Source organism: Mustela lutreola, chromosome 8, assembly GCF_030435805.1.
Source record: "Mustela lutreola isolate mMusLut2 chromosome 8, mMusLut2.pri, whole genome shotgun sequence".
Taxonomy (NCBI): Eukaryota; Metazoa; Chordata; class Mammalia; order Carnivora; family Mustelidae; genus Mustela; species Mustela lutreola.
Window position 1 is genome coordinate 90169771 of NC_081297.1, and position 18511 is coordinate 90188281.

At 35.2% G+C, this 18511-nt stretch overlaps 1 protein-coding gene and 1 pseudogene across 5 annotated transcripts in view; one reads left to right on the forward strand and one right to left on the reverse strand.

Annotated features, from left to right (window-relative positions):
* The window catches only part of PIK3C2G (phosphatidylinositol-4-phosphate 3-kinase catalytic subunit type 2 gamma), a 354883-nt gene that overhangs the window by 215482 nt on the left and 120890 nt on the right, over positions 1 to 18511 (reverse strand). For all 5 annotated transcript variants that reach the window (XR_009356772.1, XM_059185937.1, XM_059185939.1 and 2 more), the window contains exons 14-16: positions 17797 to 17911; positions 8995 to 9125; positions 901 to 1089 (exon numbers count right to left, since the gene is read on the reverse strand). Coding sequence is in view for 4 of the 5 variants with exons in the window: in XM_059185937.1 (XP_059041920.1) it covers positions 901 to 1089; positions 8995 to 9125; positions 17797 to 17911 (435 nt within the window). In the remaining variant the exon portion in view is untranslated. The remainder of the gene's footprint in view (positions 1 to 900; positions 1090 to 8994; positions 9126 to 17796; positions 17912 to 18511) is intronic.
* LOC131838989 (large ribosomal subunit protein eL28-like) lies at positions 11843 to 12293 on the forward strand (annotated as a pseudogene).

Below are 18511 nucleotides of genomic sequence, written 5' to 3' on the forward strand. Positions count from 1 at the left end.
GTCTTTTTGAGTATAGCCATCCTAGTGAGTGTGAAGTGGTATTTCATTGTGGTAGAAAACGAAAACTTTCACCTCCTTTTCTATTCCAGAAGTTTTGGAAAGTACACTAATTTTAACATAAACCTAAGTAAATCAGTTTGAAAAGTCCTTTGTGTCACTTTCTCTTACATTCCCCTTCTGTCAGGACTTTGAGAGAGAATTCAGAATAGAACAGGGCTCTGCAATTCTTCTGCTTCTAGAGACTGCAGACTTCTTCATGCCATCAGTGAACTGATGCTTATCAAGACAGTTTTAAAATAGCTCTTCTTGGCTTTTAATATAAAATAGAAGCCAAGGAAGAGCTGTTTCCCCAAACCAAAGCCAGCTTCTACACTTATCCCACATGTTTCTCCCTAACTATAAGAAGACATCATTACTCAACTCCCAACTGCATTCCAGGGTATTTTATTCTGTGAGACGATCTGGAGAATATATAAGGGATAAATTTTTCCCTTTTATTCTTACTGTTATCATTGGCATATTAATTGTACACTTACTATAAATGGGACATTTTGTATAAAAGACATGGTCCAATTATTAAGGACTTACTTCTTTTGAGAGGGGTAAAGAGTAGAGAATTTTATTTTTCCCTAATTTGCTTTATTATTTCTGTAAGAGTATCTAAACTCTTCATTTAAGAAACTATGGCCATTAATTATCCTTCCAGTTTAGCACAGAAGACACAATTATAGCTTAGATTTGCTTAAAATTTATATTTATAGTTTACATTTATCTAAATTTATTATCTATAGCTATTGAAATTGGAAACAACCAGAATAGCTATTGAATTAATTATAGAGTCCTATTTTTTTCTCCAAATTTTTCTCATCAGTAATATCATGCTTGTTACGCAATTCTTACCTAGCAGTCAGAAGTCCAAGTGCCTCCAAAGGGCAAGAAAATTTCCATCTTCTCAAAATGGTATGCATTTCTGAAACAGTTCTTTCATCCCATCCAGGGGCACTACCCAGGACCAAAGGAAGGGAGCAGTTTTCATTATTGCAGTAGAAGCGATAAAACCATAAGTATCTTCTCTTTTCCTCAGAGAGTCTGCAAAACCAGATTGGAAACTATAATTTATTGGAGTGTGCTATATTAACAAATGTTAGAGTACAAAATCTTACTCAGTTCTTTGAATTTCATTTTAGTTTACTTTGAAAAACAAGTCTTTTATCTTCTTCAGAGAATCTAATAGGTTCTTTTATTAGCTTATTTTCTGCTAATTTCATTCTTTTACAGAATGGTTAACAAAATCTCTGTCTCCTTTAGGGCAGAGCAAGTTTTATCTGAATCCTGCCACATGTACTACTTAGAACAGAGGTAATAGAAAATTTACTCTCTTACTTTCTAAGCTAATTTAGACCCAAGTGTGCCTGTGAAGAAATGGCATATTTTAAAGATGCTAGTCCTTCATCTCAAAGCAAATTTCATGAGAGTTCAGAAAACTCTGCACAAAAATTCAAAAACAAAAATTTCAATTCATGCCTGGATTGGGGCTTTAAATTCTCATATTTCACTGGAAGTTTGGAGTTAAAATGCCAGTGAATAGGATTTTTTTAAATGCCCAACTGTTTCTCCCTGGAGAATGGTTCCAAACAGAAGATCGAAATCTAGGACTAGGGCCATTGACTTGCTGACAGTTTATCATGTTTTGCTCACACTCCAGCAGAAGCATTCAGAACCACAGTTCAACTGGAGGACAGCATTTCTCATATGACAATGACAGCTTTTGAACACTGTCTCCTCCAAACTGACAGTGTTGCTCAGCTTAAATTAGCTAAAACTTCCAAGAAGGATAGTAAGAAATATTAAAATATTTTAAATGTTAATATTTCTCTACATTTTTAAAAGCCATCTTCATCTACAAATGAAAGGGTTAGATAACAGAGATTTTTGGGTTCCTGTCCCATTTTGTCACTACCTTTCCCACTATAGAGTCCTCAGAAGAAAAATTCCATTACAAAATTATTATCAAATTATGACTAAAACAAATTATCTTGTTCTGATTAAATTCCTTTCTCTCCAATATTGAACAAGGTATTTTTCTTTTACTTTCTTTTAGTGAAGCATAATTTACATCAAAAGAATGCACACATTCAGTTCAATAAATTTTAACAAATTCATACGCTGAATAAAAATCACACTCCTTTTAATATACATTTTCTTACACAAACAGAGGTAAGAACTGGCAGGATTTCTTTCACTCTGGGTTAATATTACCTATTTTAGAACTCACATAAATGAAATCATAGAGTAAATACTTTTTATTTATAGCTTCTTTCACTCACTGTGTTTTAAAATTATCCATATTGTTGAGTATATCAGTAGTCCATACATTTTAACCAATGAGTAATATTCCTTTGTATGAATACACCCCAGTTTGGGGATATTATAATAAAACTGCTATAAACATTTGTATGCAGGTATTTGTAAGGATGTATTTCTTTCATTTCTCCTAGAAAGTTCCTGGGAGGGGAATGACTGGGTTTTATGTCAGGTATTTGTCTACTTTTTGAAGACACTGTCAAAATATTTTTTGAAGTGGTTGTAAAATTTTACACTATTAAGCACAGAGTATGACAGTGCCAGTTGTACCACGTTGTTGCTAACACTTGGTTTTGCCCATTTTAAGATATTATCCATTCTAATAGGTACATAGTGGCATCTATATGACTAATTTCAGAGAATTAGAATTACCATCTTAACAAGAGAGAGTATTCTAACATAACCTTCCACTTAGTGAGGTTTTCTTTAATTCTCTTAACAAAGTTTTGTAATTTTAATGTAAAGGTTTTGATATTGTTAATTGAATTTTATTTTTTAATTTTTTATTATTAACATGTAATGTATTATTTGCTTCAGGGGTACAGGTCTGTGATTCATCAGTCTTATCCAATACACAGCACTCAACATTGCACATATCCTCCCCAATTTATTTATTTGAGAGAGAGATGGAGAGAGAGAGAGAGAGTAGGGTGAGGGGCAGAGGAAGAGGGAGACAAGCAAATTCCCTGCTGAGTGGGGAGCCCAACATGGGACTTGACCTCATGACCCTGAAATCATGACCTGAGCTGAAATCAAGAGTGGACACTTAACTGAGTCGCCCAGGTGCCCCTGTATGTTGAGTTTTAAAACAGAATTTATTTTGTTTTTCACTGAAATACACTGCATTTTGCACTTTGATCCCAAATGCTATGATCTTATATAATTATATCATCTGAAAATAGAGGAAGTTTTGTTTCCTTCTTACCCAGTTCAACACATTTAACTTCTTTTTCTTACTATATTACACTAGCTAGAACTTCCAAAACCACATTGAGGAGAAATATTTAGATAGATAGCTTTGCTTTCCAGTTGCAGGGGGAAAACATTCATTCTTGTACCATTTAATATGATGCTAACTCTAGATTTTTCCACAGATCTAGATTTAACTCGGGATTTTAAGGTTGAGAAAGCTCCATTCTATTCCTAGTTTTATGTTTTTATTAGGAATGAGTGTTAAATTTTGGCAATTGTTTTTTTTTTTTCACCAAATCTATCAAGATGATATGATTTTTCTTTTATGTCTTTTTCCATTTTTAAAGTTTTCATCTAGCTGAGTCCTTATATTTATTTATTTATTTTTAAAAGATTTTATTTATTTATTTGACAGAGATCATAAGTAGGCAGAGAGGCAGGTGGGGGGAGGGGGGAAAGGAGGCACCCCACTGAGAAGGGAGCCAGACAAGGGGCTCCATCCCAGGACTCTGAGCTCATGACCTGAGCCAAAGGCTGAGGCTTAACCCACTGAGCCACCCAGGCACCCTGAATCCTCATATTTAAAATATAGGCTTGTAAATAGCATAAAGTAACATACTGCTTTTGAGGTAGGTGACAATTTCTGACTTTTAATTAGAGTTTTTCCTTCCATTTATATTTAACATAATATGAATATAATTTTTTTTCTTCAAATATAATTGGTTTAACTCAACCATATTGTTATTAGTTTGTCATCACTGTTTTCAAACCATTTCTTTGTCCTTTTTCTCTTTTTATCATGTCATCTTTTCAATTATTTTCTTGTATTTCATTTTTGTCTTCTTCTTGGCCTGTAAATGTGCACTTAAAATTTGGGTGGTATAGTTCTCTAGAGATTGCAGTATTATCTTTTAGCATATCATAGCCAACAATGAACTAATATTATACTGCCTTCCATTTCTCATTCTTATTATAGTGGTTATGCATTTTATTTTCATATATTACAAGCCCCCTAGTACATTGTAATTATTTTTGCCTTATACAGTTAATTGCTTTTTAAGAAATTGTTAAATGTGTAAATAAAAGTCATTTTATTTCCCTATTTTTCCTTTGCAGTGCCTTTTTTCATTTATTCTTATATACTGAGCTTTCTTCTACTTATCCTTTTCTTTCTGCTAGTAAGACACAGAGAGAGAGAGAGAGCACAAGCAAAGGAAGCTGCGGAGAGAGAGCGAGCTGCAGGCTCCCCGTTGAGCAGGGAGCCCAATGTCAGGCTTAATCCCAGGACCCTGGGATCAGACCTGACTGAAAGCAGATGCTTAGCCAACTGAGCCACACAGATTTTAAGATTTCTTACAGTACATGGGGCATCTGGGTGGCTCAGTGGGTTAACTGTATGCCTTCAGCTCAGGTCATGATCCAGGATAGAGCCTGCGTGATACTTGCTGCTGAGCAGGGAGCAGGGAGCAGGGAATCTGCTTCTCCTTCTGCCCCTCTCCCTGTTCATGCTTTTTCTCCCTCACTCTCTCTGTCTCTCTCTCGAATAAATAAATTAAATATTTAAAAAATCTTTTTCTTACAGTATAGATAAGCTGATCATAAACAAATTCAGCTGTGTTTAATTGAAAATATTTTCATTCCGTCTTCATTTTTGAAATATAATTTTACTGGTTATAGAATTTTAAGTTGACAGATTTTCTTTTTCCCTTTCTAGATGTAAGATAATATTCTATTGTCTTTTGGCTTCCATTATTTCTGATGAGAAATCTACAGTTAATATAATAGTTGTTCCCCTGTAGGAATTTATTTTCTCTGGTGCTTTAAGAATTTTTACCTTTATTTTTTATTTTTAGAAATTTAACTATAATATGGATATGTGGGTATGTCTGAATGCTTGTTTGGGAGTTGCTAAGTTTCTTATATCTGTGGGTTGAAGTTAAAACAAATTTGTAAAATTTTGACTATTTTCACTTAATTAATTAATTAATTAATTATTTTTTTTGCCTAGATCTTTCTCTCCACTCCTGTGTGTCCAATACAATATCGTCAGTATTGTCTGACAGGTTACAAGGATCTATCAGTATTTTTTTCTGTACTTCAACATGGCTAATCTTCTATAGCCCTTTCTTCAAGCTCCTTATTGTTTCTTTATAATGCAATCTATTAAGCTTTTCAGTGATTTTTAGAAAATTTAGATATTGTATGTGTGTGTTTTTTTAAAAGACTTTATTTATTTGACAGAGAATAGAGAAAGAGCACAGCTAAGCAGAGTGGCAGGCAGAGGGAGAGGGAGAAGCGGGCTCTCCACTGAGTAGGGAGCCTATTGCAGGGCCCAATTCCAGGACCCCAGGAATGACCTGAGCTGAAGGCAGAGGCCTAATCAAATGAGCCACTCAGGTGCCCCAGATGCTGCGTTTTTCAGCTTTTAAGTTTCCGATTTTATTTACTGAACCTTTGTTTGTTCACTCATATATACCTTTTTTTTTTTTTTTAACCCACTGAGCCACCCAGGCGCCCAATACCTTTTTTTTTCTTTTTTTAAAACATCTATAGATGTCTTTATAATAGTTGTATTCAAACCATTAGCTGCCAGTTTAAAAATATTTGGATTTGTCTTTGTTAACTGTTTCCTCCTATCCCAGGCTATGGTTATATATTCCTGAGTCTTTCTATTTCTAACAATGATTGATTGTATGTTAAATATTTAAAATGTTACATTGTCTGAATTTTGCCATCTTCTGGGTGTTAAATATTTCTTTCTTTTTTTTTTTTTTTTTTTTTTTTTTAAGTAGGCAGTTTAAGCACTAGCAGATCAGCTTTAGCCTTTTGAAACTTGTTTTTGTATATTAGGTTGGGCCTAGCATAGTCTTTAATCTTGGGCTAGAAAACACTTACTCTTAATATGCATCTTGCTGGTTTCTTTGTTGAATGCTTGGGGTGTTCTGGGAGCATTTTTTATTCTTATTGGTCAATATTTCTATGTCTTCCAGCATTGTGCAACCACATCTTCCTGTGGTAGCTCTTTTGGAGGCTTACAAAATCTTTAGCTGCTCATGAGTAGTTAAGTACTCAGTTATGTATTTCTGTAGCGCCTTTCCTTCTCTACTATTATGCTCTAGAAATTCCAGCTGCTTTAGCATCATTAAACTCTGATCTCTGCCCACTTTTTTTTTTTTTTTTTTTTTTTTTAAATCTCAGCAAGACCACTTCTTTGAATATACCTCCCAGAGCCATGATGTAGAAAGTGCCTTCAGGCTGAAAACCCTTTATTTATGAGCTCACCTCAAGCCCTGGTCAATTTCTGAAAGCATTTGTTTCAAATGTATTTTTCTTGTCTCATATTCTTTTAAGCCAGGAGAATTAGTATTAGTCTAGTAATAGGTGCCTTTCATAGCTAGAAGTGGAAACATAAATTTTTTTCAAAACAAATGTTTTTCAATCTTTCCTTCTGGAATCTTCCTCATATTAGAAATACTCTTAGCTGTCATCAAGTATATTTTTTAAATATTTGCAAATATTATTAGTACATTTTCACTGAAATTCATTTAGTCTGAATTTCCTGACTCTGCTTACATTAGATAAATTTGTAAGAAGAAATAATTATCACTATTTAAGTGACAAAATATGGTATTTTGAAACAAATTAATCTAATTTTTTTTTTGAAGTTAATCTGATTCTAACACAAATTTTATCACACTGAATGCTGTTCTCCATCAATTTCACAATCCAGAGTGAAATTCTACTGCACTGAGCTTAATAATTATATTTGAGTAAGTGAAACAGAGGAAAATATTGCTTATTTTATGTATGCATTATTCATTTAAATAGAAACTGAAGTATAAAAACAAGTTGGGATTCACTGAAGTAAACTTAAACTCCTAATTAAAGGAAGTTACTGTCATTATTTGTTGCTTTTGATCTTTTTTGTTTGAATACACTTAAAATTTCAAAGCATGGCACCTTTTTCATATTTTAAAAGAAACCATTACAAATATGTTAGTTTGATATGTGACACACTTGTTATATGTAATGTTTTATATTTTTGAGTAAGTAGTAGAAAAGATATTTCACCTAGCTGACAGCAGTCTAGTATAATAATGGATTATCAAGATGTATCATGAAGACTACAAGAATAGTCCATCATTTACATCCCTTAAGGCAACTTTTTATATCAGATATTATGTTAAGAAACTTTATTCATTACATTTATTTTACATGTATTATTTATCAGCACAGTGTACAGTACTGGAAATAGAGTGAAAACAAGATAGAGGGGTTCCTTGCTCTCCCAATTCTTACAAATTTACGAGTAAGACAAGAAAAAACACATTAGCAGACAGAATGATAAGAGTGTGTAAAGTATAATAATAAAAGGTAATAAGACAGAGAGTAAAGAGAACTTCATTAGATAGGGTAGTCAGATAATATTTCTCTAAGAAGATCACAATTCAGTGAAGACCTGACCTACAGGATGAGAGATTCAGTCATGTGAAGAACTGAAAGAGTATTTCAGGTAGAGGGAACACCAAATGGAAAGACCTTGAGATGGGAGAGGGACCAGCACATTTGAACTATATAAAGGAGACTGATGTCACTTATTGAAGTGAATGAGGAAAAGAATACTACAAGGTGAAATTAGAGATAAGGGCAGTAATAAGATTACCCAAAACAGAACTCTTGATCACACTCAATGCCTCAGTCTGAAATGGCCCAAACTTATTACTTCTCCAGAGAATTACTTGTAACATCTGCCTATTCAATAATTTCAAAACTTTGGATTCTCCATTAACCTAACTTGGTTTTTTGCTTTCTCAGTTGGACTATCCCCTAGTTACTATTAATCATCAAATCATGTCTCCTCAATTTCCAGAACAGGGCTCCCAAATCCAGACATTTCTACTAATGTCCAGTGCCATTACCCTAGTGTTAGCCACCATGACATCTTGCTTAAAAAATTACATCAACCTTCTTGCTATATTGCTTCCATTCTTACTTTCTCTCTAATCCATTCTTCAACTTGCGGTCCAAGGGCCCACTCAAAGAGATTATTTAGATCACATGACTCCCTTGTTCAATGTATTTATACAATTTCTTATTCTTGGAATAAAAGGCATTATCCTGTTTTATATCTTTTCACAGTATACACAGAAAAGTTACTTTCTTAGTTTAATGCTTTTGCCTGCTATTAATGAGCACAATCACCTATGGATTAGATATTACCAAGTAGAAAGTACTAATATCGCTAGTTCTCTTATGGCTCTTCCTGGGATTTTATTTTATTCTTCAGAGAATTACTGTTTGACAAACTTTAAGTACTCCTTAGTCACTAACTTAGTGCTATTAAAAATTATTTACATCTATTCTTTTTAAATCTGCCAAGAAAATTAAATTTTGCTTTTTTCTACTTACTAAAACAACTTTTTACTCTGTTGAAGTATAGTTGAGCAATGGTTTGTCACTGTTAAATGTCGATTATAGCTAATCAGTCTCTGCTTTATTGTACTGAACAGAATGATTTCCAATCTTTTTATTTGTCCTTTGACTAAAGTCAAACCTCCATTGTTAAAAGCAATGGAAAAACAAATCTTTAAAAAACACACAAAATTACTAAGTTAGTTGTTAAACATTAATTGAACATCCAAAAGATGTAACTTCCAGTATAATTGGTGGTGTAAAAAACAGTAGGCAAATTTTACTCAAAAGACCTGGGTCACTTACAGTAAAGGAGACTGTTTCTGTGAAAGTCTGGCAATGTGTTTTAAACACTCTTTTGGTGGTTCTTCAAGATCATTTCTATTCTCTTCAGAATCAAGTTTCATATACTCCCACTCAGTAGCTGGAAAATCAATCTGAAATAAAGAAATGATTTGTCATGTATTGAATGCCTCAAAATGCATCATTAACTTAATATTCTCTATCTAAGGTTTGTAGAAGCTAAGGGAAAATTCCTATGTTTTCTGTGCTCTTTTTTACTTAAAAATAATTTTTAAAAGAATCATTAGGATTGGGGCACCTGGGTGGCTCACTCAGTTAAGCATCCAACTCTTGATTTTGGCTAATGGATGTAGGATGAAGTCCCATATCAGGCTTGTGCTCAGCACAGAGTCTGCTTAAGATTCTCTCTCTTCTTCTCCCTTTTGCCCCTCCCCCTACTTGTGTGCCTTCCATCTCTCTCTAACATAAGTAAGTAAAATCGTTTAAAAAAAAAAAAAAGAATCATTAGGGTTTGGACTTGGTATTTAAATATATATAGTGTTCGGCAAATCTTCAATTATTTACATAAATGGTATAAATTTGTAATCTGTAATGTTGTCTGAGGAAAAATGAAAAAATAGCAATATATGAAATTTCATAAATTTAAAAGTTATATTTTTGTTTAATGCTGAAATTATATCCTTTTTATAGTTCAGTACTAAAATGTCATTACATTATTAAATGATAAAAATTATGGATGGTACTTATACTTTTCTCATGTAAATACCTGAGAAAATAAAGAGTTACTCTATGTTGGTTTATACTTCAGGAAATCTACAGGGCTGTGAACAACTTTGAAGACATGAATTTCTGGTGAAGATTTATTTAAATGTCTAACCAAATACAACATTCTTTTTTCTTGCTCTGTAGTTCAGATTTATAGACAGGGCTAGAATTCAGGCCTTTTTTTTTTTGGCAGAATGTGTTTTCCATTAAACCATGTTTCAGTGATGATCTGATTCTAGTAAATAAAAAAAAGTTAACAAAATATACAATTTCAAACTATGTAAATGAGCTAGTTACTTTAGTGCCCCATATGTGTGTTTAAGTTATGATACATTTTTTTCATATTAAAATACCTAAAATTATTTTTCTCTGCTGAACTATGTTAGTTTGGGATCTCAGAGAAAATTGAGAAACATTATAAGGTACACTGTGTGATTTAAAGCTTGAAATACAGTTGACTCTGTTTGGGTTATTTGCTAGAAAAAGTTTTAGCAATTTTATAATCTCCAAAATTTGTTGTCACATTTGTTTTTGGTATAATTTTTGTTATACTGTACCACTTAATACTCCAATATGATAAAATAACTGAATCATAGAAAAGCAATGTTATAATAAATTTTCCCTTTTAACAGAAAGCTTAATTTTTGTCCCCTAGAGAGAAGTAACTCCAGTATTGGCAGGTTATGTTATTCTTCGTGTGCCCAAATACTTTAAACGCAAGAAACAAAAATACTAGAAATATTATTTGATGAACTAGTTCAATTTTATGTTGGTTTTAAGAGAAGAGCAGGGTACACGAGGAAACTAAAGCTATTGGATGAGAAAATAGAAGTATTCTTGTGCACAAATATATAATAGATTCTTTGATATATTTCACTTATGAATTTTTAATTTCTGATATACAAATGAGGCCCTATACTGACTGCATTATGTCATATGTTATGAGCCTAAAATTACTGATTCCTGATCCAGTGATAGAAAATGCTGGAATTTCTCCCAAATGCCTTTTATTCTAATTTTTCATGGAAGTGAAGTTCCCAGAAAGTATATGTTATTGTATTTGCTCTAGAATTTTTCTTGTGTATCATGCATTATGGAAGATATAAAGAGTATCCATCGCTTTCAAAGAACTTAAAGTCTAATTAAGGAGAAAAATGTATATATTAACAAATATATATAAAATATATATAAAGTATGGTACAATTCATATACATAGCACCCCAAAGCTCTGCTTCAAGTCAGTAATGGCAAAAATGTGACTCTGGTTTTCTCCTTCTGTCATTGTGACTAACCAAGCCTGCTTTGGTCCCAAAAGTATTTTTAATGGAGTGCTTTGAGAGATCTTCTCAAATGTCTCCATTGCAAGTCATAACACCTATTTATTACTTTCCTGCCTCAAGCATTGAGGATAGACTCCTGATTTCAAAAATAACAACAACAAAAGATTATGAGGCTCTTTTCTTTGAGATGCAAGAAAACATTCAGACCTGATTATCCAACCCTCTTATTCATACCTCCTTATACATCTGAATATTGAATTCTTATGTTCCATTTATGCCTCCTACTTCACTTCCTCTCATCCTTCTCCATTCACACTTGACCACCACGGCTCCTACTGTGACTTCATGACTTGTAATTCTTTGAGAAAGCGGCTGTGAATGTCCCCAGTGTCCATGACCCACAACCATGCCTAGAGGTCCATGGGCCCAGCATGGGCCCCCATAATTCTGTCAGCTTGCCAAAGAACAACCCCCTGGACTGTAGATGAATTTTGTATATTATAAGGCACATGAATGTTAGACCATAAGTACTATGGTAGTTCAAGGGAAGGAAGGATACTTACCAATTGGATGGGAATTTTAGTGAGTCTTAAGGAAGAAACTGTAAAAGAGGGAACTGCCGTAAGGCAGTTCAGGAATAATGGAAAAAAAAAAAACAACCACCCCTAAACCAAAAAACATCTGCTATATTAGGATGCAAAATGTCCTGCGTTCTAAAGACTTGGTATCAGTAAGACTGTTGTCTCCCCCTAACATTGTTGATAATGGATACTAAGCATCTAATATAGTGTTAGGTATTAGTTAGGTATTAGTGGATGGTCGTGCGGAACTGCTCCAGCTTCCTGATCAAGAGGAACAAGCAGACCTACAGCACTGAGCCCAACAACCTGAAAGCCCGCAACTCGTTCCGCTACAACAGGCAGACCGTGGGCGTGGAGCCGGCGGCCGATGGCAAGGGCGTGGTGGTGGTCATGAAGCGCAGATCCGGCCAGCTGGAAACCTGCCACCTCCTATGTGCGGATCACCATCAACAAGAACGCCAGGGCCACCCTCAGCAGTGTCCGGCACATGATCCGCAAGAACAAGTACCGCCCAGATCTGCGCATGGCTGCCATTCGCAGAGCCCGTGCCATCCTGTGTAGCCAGAAGCCTGTGATGGTGAAGAGGAAGCGGGCCCGCCCCACCAAGAGCTCCTGAGCCCCTGCCCCACCTCCAGAGCAATAAAGCAGTCAGCCTCCTCAAAAAAAAAAAAAAAAATACTTTGGGTGAGTAAGAACTGGTTTAAGAGGAAGGCCACTTAGATAAAAGGAAGAGCCAAACACTCTAGAATCTGGATTCTAATAATTGCAATAAAGTGCTAAGTTTAGAAATATCTGTAGGCTAGGTTATTATAGTGATCAGATGTATGGACACATAGTATTGATTTTATAAATACTGTATTTCAGGTATTATGCTAGAAAGTTAGGGATAAAACACCCAATTCCTTCAGTAATAAAGAAGTCAATGGGTAAAAAGTCAGTGAGAAAGAAGTATAAAGTGATGCATGTGTTGATAAAAATCTTATTGGTTATTGTGTGAATGCAGAGGAAGGTCACTTACCGCTGCTTGGGTTGGAAAGAAAGGAGAGCATATGGAAGAGATTCCTAGAGGAGAGCCTATGGATCCTAAAAGTGGATATTAATTACATGAACAAAATCACAAAGGAGGGGTAGGTAGTAGATGGTGAAAGGAAGAGGGAGGGCATACTGCAAGCAGGAAACAGTATTTGTAAATGCACATAAGGTAAAACCAGGACAGTGCATGTCAGAAACTACAACATTTTCAAAGTTACTGGAGCTTGAAGTGTCAGACAAGGAGTGGCAAGAGAAACAATGGGAGAGGAGTCATGCTGTAGAGCGTGACCTTAATTCTCTAGGTAGTGCTGAGTTACTGAAGAATGTAAATAGAGGAGTTGGCAGGTTCAAATTTAAGTTTTAGAATGATCAAACTTATGGATTTTGGATTATAGAATGACAAAACTAAAAGTTAAAAAAAAAACAGCTAAACTACTGGGATCTAGGAGGGAATTTCTGAACTAGGGCAGGTGTGGCAAATTGAAAGGATACACTTGAGGAACATATGGGAGATAATTGGCAGGATAGAGTACAGACCAAACATGCCTAGGGATAAAGAGGGATGAGGCAAATGAAATAAGTGGGTGTATGTAGGGGCATGAGCAGAAATAAATAATTCAGGGGGTGAGAGCAATTTGGAAAGAAAGGTGAGCTCAGTTTGGGATATATTTTCTTTGAAGTTGTCTGTACAATATCCAGGTGGGAGTTTCATGTGGCTATATTTGTCTGAAGTGTGAAGTGTGAAAGAATCTGAACTAGATGGGGTGCCTGGGTGGTTCAGTGGGTTAAAGTCTCTGCCTTTGGCTCAGGTCATGATCCCAGGGTCCTGGGATCGAGCCCCACATCAGGCCCTCTGCTCAGCAGGGGCCTGCTTCCTCCTCTCTCTCTGCCTGCCTCTCTGCCTACTTGTGATCTCTATCTGTCAAATAAATAAATAAAATCTTGAAAAAAAAAAAGAATCTAAACTAGAGATAGATTAGGAAGTAAACCTGGATATATATTGTGAATAAAACCTTAGAAATGAATGAGATCTAGCAATTCTAGTGCTAGATATATACATGATATAGATATAGATATAGATATAGATGATATAGATATCTCCTAGATAAATGAAAACATATGTCCACACACAAACCTGTACACAAATGTTCACAGCAAACCATTCTCAATAACCAAAAAGTGGAAACAATCTCAATGCATATGAACTAATGAATGGATAAAGTATAGTATATCCATGTAATGTAATATTATTCAACAATAGAAAAGGAATGAATACTGATATATGCTGTAATGCAGATGAACTTTGAAACATTAACCTAAGTGAAAGAAGCCAGTCACAAAAGACCAAGTATTATATGATTTGATCTATATGAAATAGGCAGAATAGGTGAATCTATAGAGACAGAAAGTAGATTAGCAGTTTCTTAGAGTTGGGGAAAATGGGAGAGTAGGAGGTGATAGCTAAAAGATATAGGATTTCTATTTGAAGTGATAAAAATGCTCTAAAATTGATGTTGGTGGTAATTGTATTTATCTTTGAAAAAACAAAAAAGAAAAAATCCCAAAGCAATTAACTGCACACTTTAAACGGGAAGGTTATAGGGTATGTGAATTCTATCTCAACAAAGTTTTTTAACGAAATTCTCCCAGGGACAGTACATACACTGAGAATAGCAATGGGCAGCAGATGGAACCTTTGAGAACTGTCAACAGGAAGGACTAGCAGAAGGGGAGACTGGGAAGGAAACAGAGAAAGGAGAGGAGAAAAGTGTTCTCTAATGGGAAAGAGAGTGCCAAAAGTTGCAGAGAGCTAGTATGAAGAGAACTAAAACCACCACTGGATAGAGCAACTAAGAATAACAAATAAGCCAGGATATAGTGAATTTAGACAAGAATGAGGAGGTGGGGAAGTAGAGGAATATAGAACAGAACAAGAGCAACATTGACTAAAACTCTGCTCTTAGTTCTTAAATTGTGATAGAGCCATGCGACTAGATTATACACAGAGAGAGGTAAGAAGTTGAGGGAGATCCAGGTTAGTGAAATCATGCAATAATCTGTCTCTATTTCTTTCCTTTTCTAAGATTTTATTTGACAGAGAGCGAGAGAGAGAGAGCACACAGGAAGGAGGAATGACAGGTAGAGGGAGAGGGAGAAGTAGGCTCCGCACTGAGCAATGAACCCAGTGCCGGGCTGGATATGGGGCTTGGTCCCAGGACTCTGGGATCCTGACCTGACCTGAAGGCAAACACTTAAGTCAGTTAATTGACTGAGCCACCCAGCTGTCCCAATATTTGCCCATTTCTTTTCTTTTTCTTTTTTTTTTGTTTTAAAGATTTTATTTATTTATTTATTTGACAGGATGAGAGAGATCATAAGTGGGCAGAGAGGCAGGCAGAGAGAGAGGTAAGCAGGCTCCCTGCTGAGCAGAGAGCCCAGTGTGTGGTTCGATCCCAGGTCTCTGACCATGAACTGAGCCGAGAGCAGAGGTTTAACCCACTGAGCCACCCAGGCGCCCCTCTTTGTCCATTTCTTTTTTTTTTTTTCTTTTTTTTAAGATTTTTATTTATTTATTTATTTGACAGACAGAGACCACAAGTAGGCAGAGAGGCCGGCAGAGAGAGAGGGGGAAGCAGGCTTCCCACTGAGTAGAGAGCCCAACATGGGGCTCAATCCTAGGACCCTGAGATCATGACCTGAGCTGAAGGCAGAGGCTTTAACCCACTGAGCCACCCAGGCAGACTCTTTGTCCATTTCTAAATTCAGATCTACTTCACTCCACCCACAGCTTCTGGTTGGCACTTAAGCCATAAAACCTAAAAAAGAAGAAAGTGAGAGACTTAGAGGATTCAAGTTCTGTGACATATCATATCCCTTCTCAAACTAGGGTAGCTACCATGGGGCAGTAACTGTCTATCTAATAAAGACAATCAGAAAAGTACAGATCTGAAAGAAGTTGGATAGGCATAGTATAATCCTTTCATTGTACAGAGGTGAAAATATGTTTGGTGACTTGTTCAAAGACATAAAGTTTTCTGTTTAAGAGCTAAAACTATAATCCAGACTTTTTAACTCAGAGCCATTCCCTGATACACAAGTCTTTCCCTGTTACACATCTTGACTCCTTAACTCAAACACTGGTTGCAGAATTTGCTAATTTCCTCACTATCATCTTTAGGCTGAAAGATTTTGCTCTAAATTTAGCTGTATATAATTAGAACAATATTGGTTAGTAAGGGTTTTAACTTTAGCAACTCCTATTTTATTCTGCATATTTTATCATCAATTAAAAATATCCTGAGAAGTTTCTTTTTATGTCTATACATTTGAAATCATTTTTGTAAAAATTAGATTATTTAACTTTTGCATACTGTTGAATGATTTACATTTTTTTGTAAGATAAAATTTTTTTTTAAGATAAATTTGGCTATACCTCCAGATGTTTAGTAGGAAATCTATGCTGCTATTGAATACTTGAAACTAATCCTCAGATTCCACTTGCCAGGATCTGAGTTCTAAAAGAGTTATTCCTCTCATTTGAGAAGAATCATCTGATAGTCTCTCTTACTTCTTCTATTCCTACCATTGCTGTTAAAGACCCCTTGAATCATGACTTTATATCCTCAAAGCTCAGTCAATGGTCAGACTTGGAAGATTCTCATCAGCCTGAGGTAGCTTGTATCTCACAAGCAACAGTCTGTTAAAAAATGCATTTTAAAAAAGATTTGATTGATTGATTGATTAATCATGAGTGGGGAGAGGGGCAGAAGGAGAGAGAGAATCTTAGGCAGACTCCATGCTGAGCATGCAGAGTCCAACCTGGAGCCTGGTCTTACAACCCTGAGATCATGACCTGAGCTGATGTCAACAGTCAGACACTTAACAACCTGAGCCACCCAGGTGCTCCTGTATTTGTCCTCTTAAAGAAAGGTAGTCATCATGTTACAGTGGAACATCTGCTAAATAATAAGCCATTACATGTTGAGTATCTATGATGTTGTGCCAAGACTGAACCTGAACAAACACTCTTTTTCATCATCACATCTATGAATTAGAAGTAGATCTTTGATTAATGTTTGGTGAGGACTTCCTCCTTTGCAGTGAAAGTCGCATTTTTATTAGTAATATATTTCTCTTCCAGTTTCAATGTCTTGTTAAACTTTGTCCCTTACCCCAAACATGGAAACTTAAAAACTTAGAGACTCCACTAGCTTTATCTAGAACAGCTTCTACTCAACTGAGGGCAATTTTATACCTAGAGGACATTTGACAATATCTAAAAGCATTTTTTGATTGTCAGAATTAGACAGGTGCTACTGGCACCTAGTAGGTAGAAGCCAAAGATGCTGCTAAATATCCCATAATGCATTAGACAGCCCCCACAAAAAAGAGTCCAAAATGGTCCAAAATGTCATTAGTGTTGAGGTTGAGAAACTAGTTGTAGAGAGTGCTGCCCCGATAGCACTTCCCAATTTTTCCCTATAGAGATGGAAATTCCATATTCCCTCCATTTCCATAAATGGAAGTGATCATGCTTCCTGTATCTGATCAATATGATCATTTACAATGATGAACACCTAAGGAGCTTTCAGCAGAAAGGAACAAAGCCTGGAATCATTAGCCACCTTTTACTCATGATTACAAATCACAGAAAGAAGAGGGGTCTTAAGAGTTAAGAAAGTATGTTGAATGGATTTTGTCTGTAGTTTCTCCTCCACTACTGACCTAATTGCTAATCATATAGGAAATGTACAATTGAAGGATTTTAAGGGAACACGACACAATGCAGAGGTAGGTATAAGGTACCAAGTTAATAATATATATCAATGACTGTTTTCAGACAACAGAGAGAAAAATGAATCTACATATGAATATACTAATGGCGAAACTCCATTTCTTTCCTTCATGGTCATGTATGACAGAGAATGGCTTGAAACGCTATTATATAAGCTGGGGGGAAAGTGCTTTGAGAGCACTGAACACAAAATAAAAGAACTAGAGGTTTTAAAAATCCCAGCCAATTGGAGGAAGAGAAGACAATTAAAATGTGTGATCCTAGAAGAAAATTGTTTCTGTAATTGAGAAGCTACTTATCAACCAATACTTGTTGTATATATATATATACAACTTCATAGCCTGACACTTACCTGCAGGATCAATGGAGATGGCAGGCTTATATCCCACAGTCCTGGAGTTATCATTTCTATAGGAGGCTCATTCTCTAATGTCATGCTGAATAGCATAGACCCAAGAATGGATTTGCTATAAAAGACAATAGATACAGACATATAGGAGTCACTTCAAGAGGGAAGTTATTATTATCTATAACTGCTTTCTTTTGGAATGTAAACATAACCAGCTATTTCAGTGACTTCATTCAGTAGCTAGAATAGAAATATAATATTCCACAAGCCTAGATACTGATTAGTAGTTAATTCTAATATATGACATGAATGGCTATGTTCACAGAGAGCTACATTTATTTTCCACATGAAAAAATTACTTCCACAATAGATTCTGACAGGCAGAATTTATTCTTAGTATCCAACAATATTGATTATAAGATGGGACTAAGAATCTTAGATTTATACTCTTGGAGTTATGAGAGCTTCAAGTCTACAAAGATATCAACTCTTCAGAAAAAGTTTGCTCCATGAAGTGACTAAATTCCCCAAGCTTCATTAAAAGTATGACCTCTAAATTTATAGAAAGAAAATATTTAAATTAGCATATGATCTGCAGAATAAAAATAGTTGTGGGACTTCAGAGAGTAAGTGTTTCTAAATAGAAAGATTATTCATAGTCTGAATGTTTAAAAAATAGGCTCTAAATTACCATTGTAAATGAGGATGAATACAGGAA